We start from the raw sequence: 14,451 nt of genomic DNA, 5'->3' as shown, positions 1-14,451 counted from the left end.
ATTACAGCAGGTGAATGACGAGCCTTAACCAGATGAGGGTTACCCGTCGGTGGAGGTAAATGGATCTATATTTTCAGGTTCATGTGGCTTGCAGTAGGTGGCGACCTTTTTCTTAGCTTCTTTTACGAGGGAACGGAGACTCTTGACAGGCTTCATTGTCGTTCCTGCTCCATGTTCTTCGCTGGCGAAAACCATGGACATGTCAAGAAAAGACATGCTTTTAGAAGCACTGGATAGTGCGTTCATCAAGTTATCCAAGTCTTCTTTTTGGTAGCTGCCCCTGTGTTTCATCATTGATATGGCCATCTTACAGGTCAGCTTCATTATTCTCAGGCGAGGGACCGTTGGAATACTGTTTTCTGCTACTATGTCCTTGAGCTTCCTTGGAAGGCTAATTGCATCAATTGCACCAAGCCGACAGGCCAAATCTTCATCAGCACTGATGAATATGTCGCATACCGTCACACAGAGGGATAACAGGGTTGTGTGGAATTCCTCGTCCTCTTCATTGTCCAACTCATCCACCTCCATATCCATCTCCACCTCCGACTCCACCTTACTTTCGTGCTCAGCATTGTCTTGTGGATGATCACATTGATTTTCTATGTCAGCTTCTTTTTCTTGGAGTTCGACCTGGTTTTGTTCTGCTAGTGCATGTGTTTCATCTTGTATCAATCCACAATGAAGTATCTGTCCAAGCACCTGAAACGGTAAGAACAGTTCGAGCTCGAGTGTTAATAATAATCAAACCTAGGATAATCACCACATGTATGCTTTCGATGATCAGAACAAAAGAAAGGTTATCTATTCACGTCATCACGTGGATTACCTTGGGCATAGTATCTGCCATGGCTTTCTTAAGTTTGCCGAGAGACTCGTCATCTTGTGTGTGATGAATACACATATGCTCCAAGATTTCAGCTGCTTTTATCCTGCATGTCTTGTTCTCAGCATCATCTAGAAGTAGTATCTTGGTGAGGCTACCAACGACGTCGCCGTTTACCTGCAAGATAATACTGGTATTGCTTCCATCTTGAATAGATAACTTTGCCAGTGCTTCACCTGCCAAGTTTCTGATGGGCCTGTCCTTGTTATCATCAGCGAAGATGTCTACTAGCATCTTGATGAAAGCTGTTCTGTTCTCCTGGTTGTCCATGTGCAGTTCCGTGAGAATCCCCATGGCTCGTCTCTGATGCTTTGCGTAGCAGCGTTTACAGTTTATAATCCTCTCCATGGTGCCGATTGCCTCCTTGTTTCTTGAGATTTCTCGACGCAGCTTGACCCCCGTCTTCCCAGGAGCAGCCACGAGCAGTAAAATGACCTTGAGTGACTCCTCTACTGCCCTCGACGACCATGCACAACCTTTAAATTGGTGGATTATGTCGGAGGTCAGAGGCGCCATGATCCTTGGGAGCAGACCTTGGGTCTCGCTCATGATTCTGCAGTTATTCTTGTGGGTTGCCAACTTCCGGAGGATGCAGAAGCCTGTCAGCACCAGCTTCTCGTAGGCCTCTCGAAGGTTACTGGCATCGTTGCCTTCTGATGGTAGACGGCTGGCTTGTGCATTCCAATCCGTGTCATATTTGCTTACTAGCCGGTGTCTATGGTATGGCTCGATTAGACGGTATTCTTCGAAACTGCCGATCAGATTACATATGTACTGAATCGCCCCGGGGAATTGCTCCAAATGGATGACCAGAGCAAGGTGGGCTACTATAGCCGCGCCCTGGTTCCTCATCTCTCTGTCAAATGAGCCCCGGGGATCCAACGTCTGCAACAGTCTCTGTAGTACGGATGAAGAGGATGCAGATATGATCTCACTTTTCATCATCATGTTCTGCCCAATGATCTCATTCCATAGCGAAAGAATCTCTTCCTTTGTACCCTCGACTCTTGCCTTCTTCAGCTTCTTCTCCCCCAGGCACATGGCTGTGTACAACATCTTTACTCCGGAAACGAAGTCATCGTGCGACTTGGAACCGATCAAGTCTACGGCATGTGTGATGAGGTTCCTTCCTCTTGCGAACGATGGGTCCTTCTCGCACCCGATCCTTGTATCACGCAAGTATGTCAAAACTACTTCACGATCTTCGAGATCTTCATGATTTGAGATGACGACATTAGCCAACCCTTTCTTGGTGAGAGCAAACAAGAACCTATAGCAGAAGAGCACGCCTTGGAGCAAAGCAAGGAAGTACAAGGTGTCCATCGCCGGCTTCAGGTTTGCCTCCGTAACCGAGTTGCTACCGTAATCATGTTTTACCAGACGCCAAATCGACAACCCCATGGAGATCAGCAGCCCAAACATGTACGTAGCTGCCAGGGGGCATAGTAGCATGACCATCACCAGCGTCTGAACCACTACGGCAATCACTGCTAGCAAGAACCTTGCAATAACAAGAACAATTTCCAAAACCGTGCTAGTATTGTTGTAATTGCCTAATACGCCATAAAAAAAGCCAGCCGCCACGCCGACGGCTGAATTTGCTATATAGCTTAATTTCTCGTTCATGTAGACGTCGAATATCCTGTTGTAGATATGGACAAGATAAGTGACAAGGCACATACTAAAGAAAGCACGTGAACATTTTTCCCAAGAAAAATGACAAGTATAGTTCCTCCACAATAGTGGGCCTTAATATAATACTAGAGATAAGCAGGATTTTTAGAACTAGGATTGACAAAAATGAAGTTTTAGATTAAATAATGCCAGGCGAGTACTTCTTTGTAATTTATTTTGTCCAAGCATTTTTGTCAGAACTGATTAATAGACGAGGGCAAATATTTTTCCCCATTTCAAAATAATAAAAATAAATTATGAAATAATGGCATGTTGAATAATGTGAATGTTGTACAATGTGAATGTGTATTTGTTTGTTTAACATTGCAGGAAAATTGCAAAAAAAAAAATCTAAAGGATTGTGTGGATGGCATAATTTTAATACTCCCTCCTGTTCATATTAATTGACTCTAATATGGATGTATCTAGAACTAAAATGTGTCTAGATACATCCATATTGAAGTCAATTAATATGAATCGGAGGGAGTAGAAGAAAAGGAACCTTTTCATGAAGTTGGGTGTAAGGGAAGTTTTCCTATGATATTGCATCCAAATTATACTATATAAAAGGATCCTTGTTCTCTGATGCTTACAAAACATGCAAAGCTCGATAGAATATTATCCGAAGGAACGGAATCTTCCAAAACTTCTATCATTTTTTTTTTGAATCAAACATGATCTAAAAGAAAAGTACTCCCTCCCTTCGTGTTTAATCGACCCCGGAATGCATGCATACTCTACTAAGCCAGCCTCAGCTTTGCGTCAATTAAATAAGAACAAAGGTAGTAGGCCTTAATATCGAATTGGGACAGTGCCAATTTTTTTACAGGAATTACAACGTCAACGCTGCTTATTGGGAGCGTGAGTCCAGCAACTTACCATATTTATCTTTAAAAACATTACCACTTTTATTTGGAAATAACTGACGCAATTTTGTCTTATACAGATGTATGTAGATGTATTTCCATGAGTAGATACATCCGTATCTAAAATAGTTGATTAACTTATTTCTGAACACGGTATTTCGGGCTGAGTTTTACTACCATTATGCATATTTTGTTCTATGTTGCTGCAACCACAAACCCTTCTTGTACTCTCTCCGATCCATATTACTTGATTCTAAAATGGATGTATCTACAACTAAAATATGTTTAGATACATCTATATTAATATTAATTAATATGGATTAGAGGGAGTACCAATAACCATATCTTTTGGGTACTGGCCCATTTCTCTCTCTTCTCTAGACCAACTACGGGGTGACAAATGTTCATGCCGAAGTGCAACGTTCCATAAAATACGCATGTTAGCTTTGCTTGTTAGTTTCTCTTTTGCATGAATTAACTTGCATGTTTCTTTGTAAACCTAAAAACTATATGCGTGTAACTCTGTATTTTCTTGCAAAATTAATTCTAGGGTTTAATAAAGCCCCTTTCCTCCTTTCCTAATTTTAATAAACCCCAGAATAATATTTTGATATTGTTTAAAATCCAAATAAATATTTTATGGAAATGTTTGAAAATATATGTTCCCTTCTTTTATATCTTTTATTCCCTTCCCTTTGTTTATTCCCCTCTTTTTATCATGCTCTGCAAATTCAATTCCAAAATCCTAGCAAATAGAAAAGGGCATGGAGGCTCACTTTTTGTCCGCAACCACTTTCCGCCTAACTAGCTCATTGATGCCCATATTACCCAAAATGGGTACGCGCCACGTCGACGCTTATATAGGAATGGCACTAGTAGGTTTTGGGTACGGGTAGAGTCATCCCATACTGTATCCGTTGCCTTCAATCTTACTCGTCACCCGTACTCATACTCGTCAATGCGTACAAGTTTTTGTCGTACCCATCACTCGATAGGGTAAATCAGTATCCACGGGCAAAAAAAAATACCCACGCTTACAACGTATCAAAATGATCAAAAAATAAGACATGAGATGAAGTGATCCTAAATAGGGGTCTAATCTTCACAAACCTACCAGCGATTATGAGATCAGAAAGCATGAGCTTCAACCTAGCAATGTGAAGGTGTGATTAGGGGAAAATTAAGTAGTTTAGAACATTACGGCTGCCCACTTATCAAATTTAGATGGGTAAATGGGTACACATGTATGGGTAATACAATCACATACCCGTACCCGCTCTACCTAATGGGTATGATATTTCCTCATTTATAAACCTATGGGTAATATTTTATCCCATACACGTACTCTTATTAGGTTTTTACCCGACAGGTACGCGGGTCATGGGTACCCATTGCCATCCCTATGCTTATACCTCTCATCACCACCACATCCCTACATTGGAAAATCCCATCATCGCGTGCATTGCCACATCACTGCATGCTCCCTAGATGGACAACCGCACAAAACCTCTCCTCGTTTCTCCCCTTATAACCACCCGATGTTTCTCCCCAACCGTAGTCCCTCCTTATCCTATCACTTACCTAGGGCTCTCTTTCCTCCTCTGGCTCACGACCTCCTTGCTTGACCTCAGCTCTATCCCCACCCACTCGATTGTTTCATGTGTTGCCTTCTGGGTTGTGTGCTTCCTCGCTCTCTACACTACAACACGAACCCATGAGTAGTGACGCCCTAAACACTCTCTCCCTCTCGGTCGTATCCCTCTCCCCCGTGCCCGTGAAATAGCATGGCAGTCGTCGGAAAAATACATTCTCCGCACAGACCATTTGGTCATCGGCACAAGGTAAGCCATCAACACAACCTTCACGTGGGCTCGCCGACCATCTAACGGCCGTTTACCCTGGTAGTTTCTAATACTTAATTTTTTTAAAAAAATCAAATTTTTTTCAAGCCTTTTTTTCTTTGACTTGTTTGATAGTTTAGTATCTAAGAATTATTAGTATTAGGTCAAATTAGTTATTAATAGTCAAACTACCCACTTTGTCACCCATCCTCAAATTGCTCCCATGTCAGCACACTTAACTTCTTCGTTCCTTCCGGATGAGCTTTGGGTAGAGGAGTTATTTATTATTTGAATTTCAAACAACTATTTACTAAATAACTATTTGACAATTAATAAGTAATAATAAATAATGAAACTATAAAATAATTTATTTTTAATTATTTTTTATCAAAATCTAAAAGCTCAAAAAATCATGTTTCCATTTTAAATTTTACTAATAAAAAATTGGTTAAATGACCGACGGTCTTTGAAATCGAATGTAAAATTTTCCGTAGATACATTTTCTAATATAAGAAACGTTTTCATGGGAGGTCGTATGCAACCAGAAAAGTCATTTTACCGAAACATGACATACTTTTTTTATAATATATCAAAATTCATGTTTGTTAATGTTCCTAACAACTAGAACACATAATACATGGTCATCTCAAAGGATTTTTTAGAAAAATCTAATATTTCCTAATATTTTTCGAAATCTAAAAAGAGGATTCACGGGGGGTGGGGGGGGGGGTGCGGGCTGCGTGGAGAAAATAAAACTTGTGCCGACGGCTTTGCCATCGACATAGGACCTAGTCCTAACGATGTTGCCTTGCCGTCACAGCGGAGACCCCTGTGCCGACGATGGTCGTCGGCACAACCTTTTCTGTGCCGACGACCTTCTTCGTGGCGTATCATGTTTGGTATTTGTGCCGACGGTCCCGATAAAAAGCCGTCGGCATAGGTTCTGGCCGTCGGCACCTTGTGTCTTTCCTGTAGTAGCTAGGAGGCTTGCCATTTCTAAGATATAACATAGAATAAGATGTCTGGATTTATGACCTGGTCGTGAATTGTAATGTGTGATCTAGACGCCACTGATGTGGCTTGTTGCATGTGTAGTGTGTGTTGTGTGCCTCCTTGTACTACAAATCATTCACTATTTTTATAGGGTAATATCAGAAAAATATAAAAGATGGAGCTAAAATTGAAATTATCGTAAGATTTTTTTTCCTATGAAACAATCTAAAATGTTAAGTACTATCGTTATCGTTCAATAAAAAATATCTTTATTTTGTCTAACTTTAGTTGCATCCAGACAGACATCTTTAATAAGACAGAAAAAATATTAAAAGATGCAAAAATATCAAAATGAGCAATAGATTTACCCGGCTGTCTGTACAAGGGTAATAAATGTGAGGCACCAAAAATCATTCTTTTGGAGCATGGAGACGAAGCCACCAAGGAGCACGACGGTGGTCCAAGTAAGTATAAGGAAACCTAGACCCCTGATAGCCATGGATATGTAACCCATGAACAAGGCATATCTGTTGATAAACGCCACCTCGTCCCATGTGCTGTCCTCAAACTCCTCGCGTTTTGCCATGCAACCTCCCTGAAGTGTTGAGACCAATACGATATAATTAGAAGATGATGGTCGATCAAATACGATATAATTAGAAGAGGATGGTCGATCAATCCTCCAATTCTGAACAGGAGTATAAGGGACGGAAACGAAAACAGTGGCGGACGTTCGTAGCGGCGTTTTAGAGCGCGGTGATCGATCTTCGAGCCATCTGTTTTGCTCATGCGGCTGCACCCATGCTCACGATGGATGGGGGTCCATGGCACCGTAGCATGGTAGAAGATAATACGTACTAACTATAGACCATTCCTCGTGCATAATAAACAGAAAAGGAAGAGAAATTTGAAGCTCCGATGCCCTATCTCCCTGGATCGATCTTACCTGCAAGACTGGAGACCAGTGGAGAAATGTGTAATCTCTATATCAGGCCAGATTCGGCACTTAGAGGGCAAAAGAATTTGAAGACTAGCTGCAACTCAGTATGTAGGAAGACTGCACAGGCCCGGCCCTGCCTTATGTAACATTGTTTGGATGGAAGTAAACGTTACTATTAAATTTGTTTATTTATGCAGGGAATGCGATTAGATGTTGACCGATGAGAAGCGGGGCCATTTTGTATTAATCCTAACTGTCAGCTCAGCTCAGCTCTCCGCGGAGCCAATAATGCATGCAAACACCTTCTGCAGCAATCAGTATCTCTTCTTAATTCATCAGTTGTTGATATAGAAAGAGAACACGCCATCAAACAAGGTCGTTGTAAATACGAGTCAATGTGCCCGGCCGCTTGGCGAAGTTTGCTCTGATTGGATCTTAATTTTGTCTAGCACAGAAAATTGTACGTACACTAAATCAAAGTAGGGTCACGGTCTCACGGAGGAACTATATAGCCTTGGAGTGTGACGCGCCTCCAACCGATCAATCGCCTGCTACAGCCGGGCGCTTGCATTCGTGACGTTTTTTATAATCGAATTCCCCTACAATTCCTATACAATTAGTGGTAAATTCATTTAAACATTTTTCTGATGATTTTATTTATTTACTTAGCTGTGCCTTCTGTTTCGTGGTTTACTGTGTCGTGATTCATGCTCACAGGCTCATCCTCATTTCTGAGCCACAACGCTAGGAAATTGTTTGAATTCTACATATGAGAGGATAAGAGGATAGATAACCTTCTTCTTCGACGTCACTAAAGGGCGTCACCATTGAATTCTAGCAGCTATAGTAAAGTGGACTTGCGTCTAATAGAAGGTCATTCTATTAATTTATTAGATTTTCTAGTTCTCAGCACACACTGTTCAATTGCGTCACAATTCATGTATCTATGAGTTGTAAGTTGAATTACTACTGAGTTTTTTCATTTGCAAGTTGGCTTTTAATTGAGATTTTTTTTAGTTGCAAGTCGAGATCCAACTATAAGAAAAATAATTCAGATTTTCTTTGTGATTCATGCTAGTCATGAGTTACAACTGAGAATTGATTAAAAAAAACACTGGCTCAGTCAATATACGCACGCTCTCATTCCCCTCTCTCTGGTATATTGTGCTGAGAGGCGACTTTTTCATTGCTTTAAAAACTTTTTACTTTCAATAAGAAGAGGGGCGGCAAAACAATGCATTCACGAACCTAGCTGAATTCTTGACACTATCCATGGGTTTGAAATTTATTGGTTAGCAAGCTCCACGTGGTTAGGACGTGGAATTAGGTGCAACCATTCAAATATCTTATGATCATGTCTAAAGTTTCAAGGATTTTGAAGATGGAATAGGATACCTCCTCTGACTTTTGAGCTCGTCTACTCAAGTTTATTTATCGCTATTGTTTTTTTATCACTTTGTCACTCGAGGGCGAGTAACAGCTAAGCTCGGGGAAGTTGATATCTCCAAATATTAACACTTTTTAGTGAGGATTCTTTACTAGTTATCACTTGGTTTCACTGGGTTTTCATTGAATTTTATGTTTCAACTAATGTTAATATCGCAATCCAAGTGAAACCTTGTTTTAAGTTGTGAATTTCCGGACACTATCATTTTGGATGGTCCCAAGATATTTATGAGCTAATTGGAACAAAATAAGAAGATCACCTATTAAAGCCAATTTGATCTGGATGCAACAAAGGCCTTAGCGGATACCAGCACGGTCGGGGTTGCCCATACCAAGTCCCCGTACGGCTCCGCCTTCTCCACCTCAATACAAATATTTTTCGTAAAGAGACCCACGAGAGAAGATAGACACAGCCACCACGAAAACACACCAGAAGAGAAGAAATTAGATCTGAAGAAGGAGGAGATCCCCATCGACTCTCACCAAGATCTGTCACCTCTAGACCATCCAATCATCCATCACACCACACTTGAACTGAGAGAAAGAGAGAGATTCATACTTGTAAAATTAGATATTTAAACCTATATTCCTATCTTGGTCAATTTGATCATCAACTATTGTGGCTTGTTACGGTAATATCGAGATAAACTCAATTTACATTGTTATGGTATCATTGTGCTTTTATCCTCTCATGTGTGAATAGATCCTCATAGGTGTGGGAGATGTAGGGTATTGGTGATATGTGATATGAATATCTTGTTCCATCCATTTGTGAATTGTGATTGTGATAATTATATATGAGAATGAATGTCTATGTGCATCTAATGATGTTATCTAATTTAAGGGCCCCGGTAATATGATCTTGAGAACTCATAGAAAAGAACTTTTTTGCTAGTGAATCGGCGATCCCCGAGTGACACGGCCGATATCAAAGAGGATCTAGCATAACTCAAGGACAACAAGGAGCCACCAAGTTTAAAGCTATGATCTGGTTTAATCACCTTAATAGATGCGTTGACCATGATTTTGGTAACAGGCAGAAGGATCATTGGAGTCACATGAAATCTACCAAGAGGAGTCTTATTGTCATTTGGGTTGCTTGCACTACTAGGAATTAGGCTATCCCTGGCGCACCAAGCCACTCCGGTGGTAATAAGCCGGTGGTATCGCCTTACCGCCGGTGCACCACCTGCTACACCGACAGTAACTCGACTTATTGTCGGCGCACTTCCTGGTCCGTCGACAGTAAGGTGATTAGTGTGCCGGCGGTATATTTTTCAAAATTAAAAAAATATGAATCTAGATCTAGATCTCGTCGCGATGTGTTCTTCACGTTCTTCACAGTGGCCAGGGAGGGTTGAGGAGGTGGGTCACTGGACGGAAGGTCGCCGCCGAGCTTTAGGAAGTGCTCGCCAGAAGGAGGTCCTGGCGAGGTTGAGGAGGTGGTTGAAAGGATTGTATGCCGCACCTAGAGGGGGGGTGAATAGGTGCTAACCAATTTTTAGTTCTTTTTCAATTTAGGCTTGACACAAAGGTAAATTCTCTAGATATGCAACTAAGTGAATTTACCTATATGACAAGGCAAACAACTTAGCAAGATATAGCTAAGCAATATAAGAGATAGAATAGGATAGAGGTAACCGAGAGTGGAGCACGCGATGACACGGAGATGATTCCCGTAGTTCCCTTCCTTTGCAAGAAGGTACGTCTACGTTTGGAGGAGTGTGGGTGCTACGAAAGCCAAACCAACAGCCACGAAGGCTTCACTCAGATCTCCGGTGAGCAACGCCACGAAAGCCTAGCCCACTTCCACTAAGGGATTTCCTCGAGGCGGAAACCGGGCCTTTACAAGGTTCTTGGGGCACACATCCACAACTGAATTGGAGGCTCCCAAATCTGTAACAATACAACAATCAAAAACAACACATCAACACAAATCAACTAGGGAACCAAATAGGAACACTAGCATGAGATCCCTCAAACAAGAGAGGGGGAAATGAGAAACGCTTCGGTGAGGATGTAGATCGGTGTCTTCTCCTTCGAATCTCCAAAGATCAAGAGATTTGGTTGGGGGAGGAAGGAGATCTTGCAAATCTTGTGTTCTTGAGGTGGCTCTAATGGTGGTGAAGCTTGGCAGATTTTTCTTGCAATGATTGAGCAACTTGTTGAAAGGATCGTATGCCGCACCTAGAGGGGGGGGGGGTGAATAGGTGCTAACCAATTTTTAGTTCTTTTTCAATTTAGGCTTGACACAAAAGATAAATTCTCTAGATATGCAACTAAGTGAATTTACCTATATGACAAGGCTAACAACTAAGCAAGATATAGCTAAACAATATAAGAGATATAATAGGATAGAGGTAACCGAGAGTGGAGCACGCGATGACACGAAGATGATTCCCGTAGTTCCCTTCCTTTGCAAGAAGGTACGTCTACGTTTGGAGGAGTGTGGTTGCTACGAAAGCCAAACCAACAGCCACGAAGGCTTCACTCAGATCTCCGGTGAGCAACGCCACGAAGGCCTAGCCCACTTCCACTAAGGGATTTCCTCGAGGCGGAAACTGGGCCTTTACAAGGTTCTTGGGGCACACATCCACAACCAAATTGGAGGCTCCCAAATCTGTTACAACACAACAATCAACAACAATACATCAACACAAATCAACTAGGGAACCAAATAGGAACACTAGCATGAGATCCCTCAAACAAGAGAGGGGGAAATGAAGAACGCTTTGGTGAGGATGTAGATCGGTGTCTTCTCTTTCGAATCTCCAAAGATCAAGAGCTTTGGTTGGGGGAGGAAGGAGATCTTGCAAATCTTGAGTTTCTTGAGGTGGCTCTAATGGAGGTGGCTTGGCAGATTTCTTGTGTAATGATTGAGCAAGCAACCAAGGTAGAAGAAGGGGGGTATTTATACCTCCCCTCAAAAATGAGCCGTTGCAGCTTCCGGGGGCCGGATATTCCGTCCTAAGTAAGGGCCGGATAATCCGCCCCCCCCCCCCCCCCGGATAATCCGGTCTTCGGGACAAAACCATGACATTATCCGGCCAAATTTCCGGCCCTATGCCAGACTTGTTTTTCTTCCAGTCCTTAGCCAAATTCGAGGGGGCCGGATATTTTCAAAATATCCGGCCCGGATATTCCGGCCCTGGTACAATACCGGGACAATATCCGGGCAAAAATCCGGCCCCTATACTGCGCTGCTTTTCCTCATTTGACTTAGCCGAAATCAGGGGGCCGGATATTTCAACAATATCCGGCCCGGATTATCCGGCCTGACCAACTTTGCTGTTTTTCTTTTGACAGACCGACCATATCCAACACACAAGAATATGTATCTATGTAATCCATGTACCACTTAAACAAACATTAGTGTATCACATATATTGATATCAAACACACAAAACATAACGTGAGAGATGTTCTTTCAATCTCCCCCTTTTTGGTGTTTGATGAGAATATACGGATTTGCAAGAGAATCACTATAGAGACAAGCATGATGGCAAAACATAGAGGCACTCCCCCTACATGTGTGCATATAAGTAATTTGCATTTGAATACAAATACACAACACATAGGAGTGAGGTGCCTCAACACAAGAGATATCCAACATGAGCTCTAACAATAGACATCGACAAATATGAAGTTGAGATAGGATGCAAGAAATCATACCCATGTGTAGATATATAATACGGAGATATAGCATCACACATAATGTAATATCCTTGATCTCAACAAATAGAAATCCGAAAACCATAACAATGTCTCACACCACATAGCACATAGTTTTGAACGGCACACAAACAAACCAAATAGTTCAAATAAGAGGGAACACAAGCAATATAAGAATGATAAACGCATATGCTTGTGCCCAAACCATGCAAATCCCCGAGAGTCCTAATAGAACACTTCTCCCCCTTTGGCATCGAGACGCCAAAAAGGGGACAAGCGCGATGCTACACGTCCCATGGGAATCACTCGGAGGCGTCTTCATCATCGGACTGGTATGCCACTTCCTCTTCTTCATCATCAGTGTCAGGAGCATCCGGAGAGTGGCGAGAGGTGTTGAACCTTTGAAGGCAATCATCAAGATCACTCCATGGAACCTGTGCAGAATGCCATCCACTGTAACCTTGGTGAGCTGGAGGCTGAGGAGGGGGACCTTGATCACCACTGAGCTTGTGTAGAATAACCGCCTGAGTATGCTTAATCTCAGAACGCTCTCGGCTAGCCGCATAGTTCTCCTTATGGATCTCAATGTTCATGCAAAGGATGTGACGCTGAAACCAACTAAGCCGGCTCACTTGCTTCCTCATAGCCGGGACATCAGGATGGCGAGCAGGAGCAAAACCACTAGAACGAGCATCACCCATGAAAGTGTCAGGTGCAGGTACAGCAGAAGAGACTGGCTTAAGTTTGTAAGCCTTCTTGACACTGTGCTTCATCAAAGGGTACCCGCTCAAGTCTTCACCACCCAAAGCCACAGAGTTGTTGATGAGGAGCTGAATGTAGGGTGCATAAGGTATGGTGGTCCGGGAGACCATGGCATCATGGATCTCATGGAAGATAAAGTCCATGACATCAAGAGTGTAGTTCCGTTCCTCAGTAGCATCACGAGCACACTTATAGCTGAGGTGCATAAGGTCCACAAGGGCTCCCCGGAGAGCATCATTGTTACCACCACTTGGGCAAATGGTTGCCCGAAAGAACCGGAGCAACTGACTGTAGATGGGAAGCAGCCCCTTAGCATAACCAACTTTTCCCGCTGAGGTATAGAGATCCACCAGTGCATTCTTATCTGTCTGTTGTGGTCCATGAAGGCGACGACCCCCTTCAGCAGGAACTCCAAGAATACCAGCAAATCGGCGCAGAGTGGCACTACAGTGAGTGGAGCCAGTCATCCATTCCATAGTGCGTTCCTCATCTTTCTTGATTGCCAAAGTTGCAAAGAATTGCTTCACCAAATCTGGGCTATAGTCACATTGAATCTTCATGATATCAAGCAAGCCCATCCTTCCAGCTACCCAGATTGCATCTTCAAAGTGATTGTTGACTGCCAGAATGTCCACATCGATAGCTTGCATGGGTCTCAGATTCTTCATGGGCTCATAGATGTCCCTGTAGATGAAATCCTGCTCCATGCACCAGTATCTCCTGCCCTCAATCTCTTCATCCCTTGGGAGGTCTTCATACCAGTTCTTCATGCGGATAGCGGAATAAGAGATAGGGTCCATGGCCTTGTAGTTCTCCCTCACTTCCTTGTTCTTCCGCCTTGAAGCGACGGACTTGCGAGGTGCATTGGGTGCAAACTCGTCACTAGATCGATCATGCCTTGAGCGTCTCCGACCACCCCGAGAAGCACCACCTGTGAGAAGCAAAGGCGGGTAGCAAAGAGAAGGTAATGCTCATAAGTCATGTAAGATACAGTAATATACTCGAGAAACATGCTATAAGTCGGTACAAATCTAGACATGATAGATTGAAGCAAAAAAAACTGCAGCAGCGATGAAGCTCCAGGCCGGATAATCCGGTGTCCCCTGGGGGCGGATAATCCGGCCTGGCCGGATAATCCGGCCAGCGCGGGGGCCGGATAATCCGGCCCTGCGAAAGTTGCAGTTTTCCAATCAAAAGCTTGTCTAAGACTAGATCGGCCCCATAGCATGCAAGAGGAGTACACTACACTTGATTTGGAACAACTAGACACCAATTCCACCAAGAAAATAGCACATATAAAACACAACATCTAGGGTTAGAGATTGTGAATCATACCCACATCTATTGTGGAAACCGCTTGGAGGAGAAGAT

The 14,451-nt window shown here is 42.8% G+C and overlaps 1 protein-coding gene and 1 long non-coding RNA gene across 2 annotated transcripts; both read right to left on the bottom strand.

Annotated features, from left to right (window-relative positions):
- Nucleotides 1-39: 39 nt before the first annotated feature.
- On the bottom strand, nucleotides 40-2,181 carry LOC139829958 (uncharacterized). Its single transcript, XM_071820790.1, has 2 exons — nucleotides 830-2,181; nucleotides 40-702 (listed from the first exon to the last, which is right to left on the bottom strand). Exons 1-2 carry the CDS (start codon nucleotides 1,940-1,942, stop codon nucleotides 40-42), a joined length of 1,776 nt encoding a protein of 591 aa, XP_071676891.1. The 5' UTR covers nucleotides 1,943-2,181.
- Nucleotides 2,182-2,198: 17 nt separating this feature from the next.
- On the bottom strand, nucleotides 2,199-7,325 carry LOC127303386 (uncharacterized). The gene is made up of 3 exons (XR_011744820.1): nucleotides 7,207-7,325; nucleotides 6,629-6,855; nucleotides 2,199-2,528 (listed from the first exon to the last, which is right to left on the bottom strand). It is a non-coding gene; the product is annotated as an uncharacterized lncRNA (long non-coding RNA).
- Between the last annotated feature and the right edge of the window lie 7,126 nt (nucleotides 7,326-14,451).

The sequence above is a fragment of the Lolium perenne genome, chromosome 5 (genome assembly GCF_019359855.2).
Source record: "Lolium perenne isolate Kyuss_39 chromosome 5, Kyuss_2.0, whole genome shotgun sequence".
NCBI lineage: Eukaryota > Viridiplantae > Streptophyta > Magnoliopsida > Poales > Poaceae > Lolium > Lolium perenne.
The sequence above is the reverse complement of the archived record's forward strand: the minus strand, read 5'-3'. Positions and strand labels throughout refer to the sequence as shown.

What these genes read in the sequence shown, in the direction of transcription:
- LOC139829958 (XM_071820790.1), bottom strand. Translation starts at nt 1,942, where the DNA reads ATGTTGTACACAGCCATGTGCCTGGGGGAGAAGAAGCTGAAGAAGGCA. An exon ending in TGGCAGATACTATGCCCAAG is followed by an intron (nt 703 to 829) that starts GTAATCCACGTG and finishes TTACCGTTTCAG; the next exon opens with GTGCTTGGACAGATACTTCA.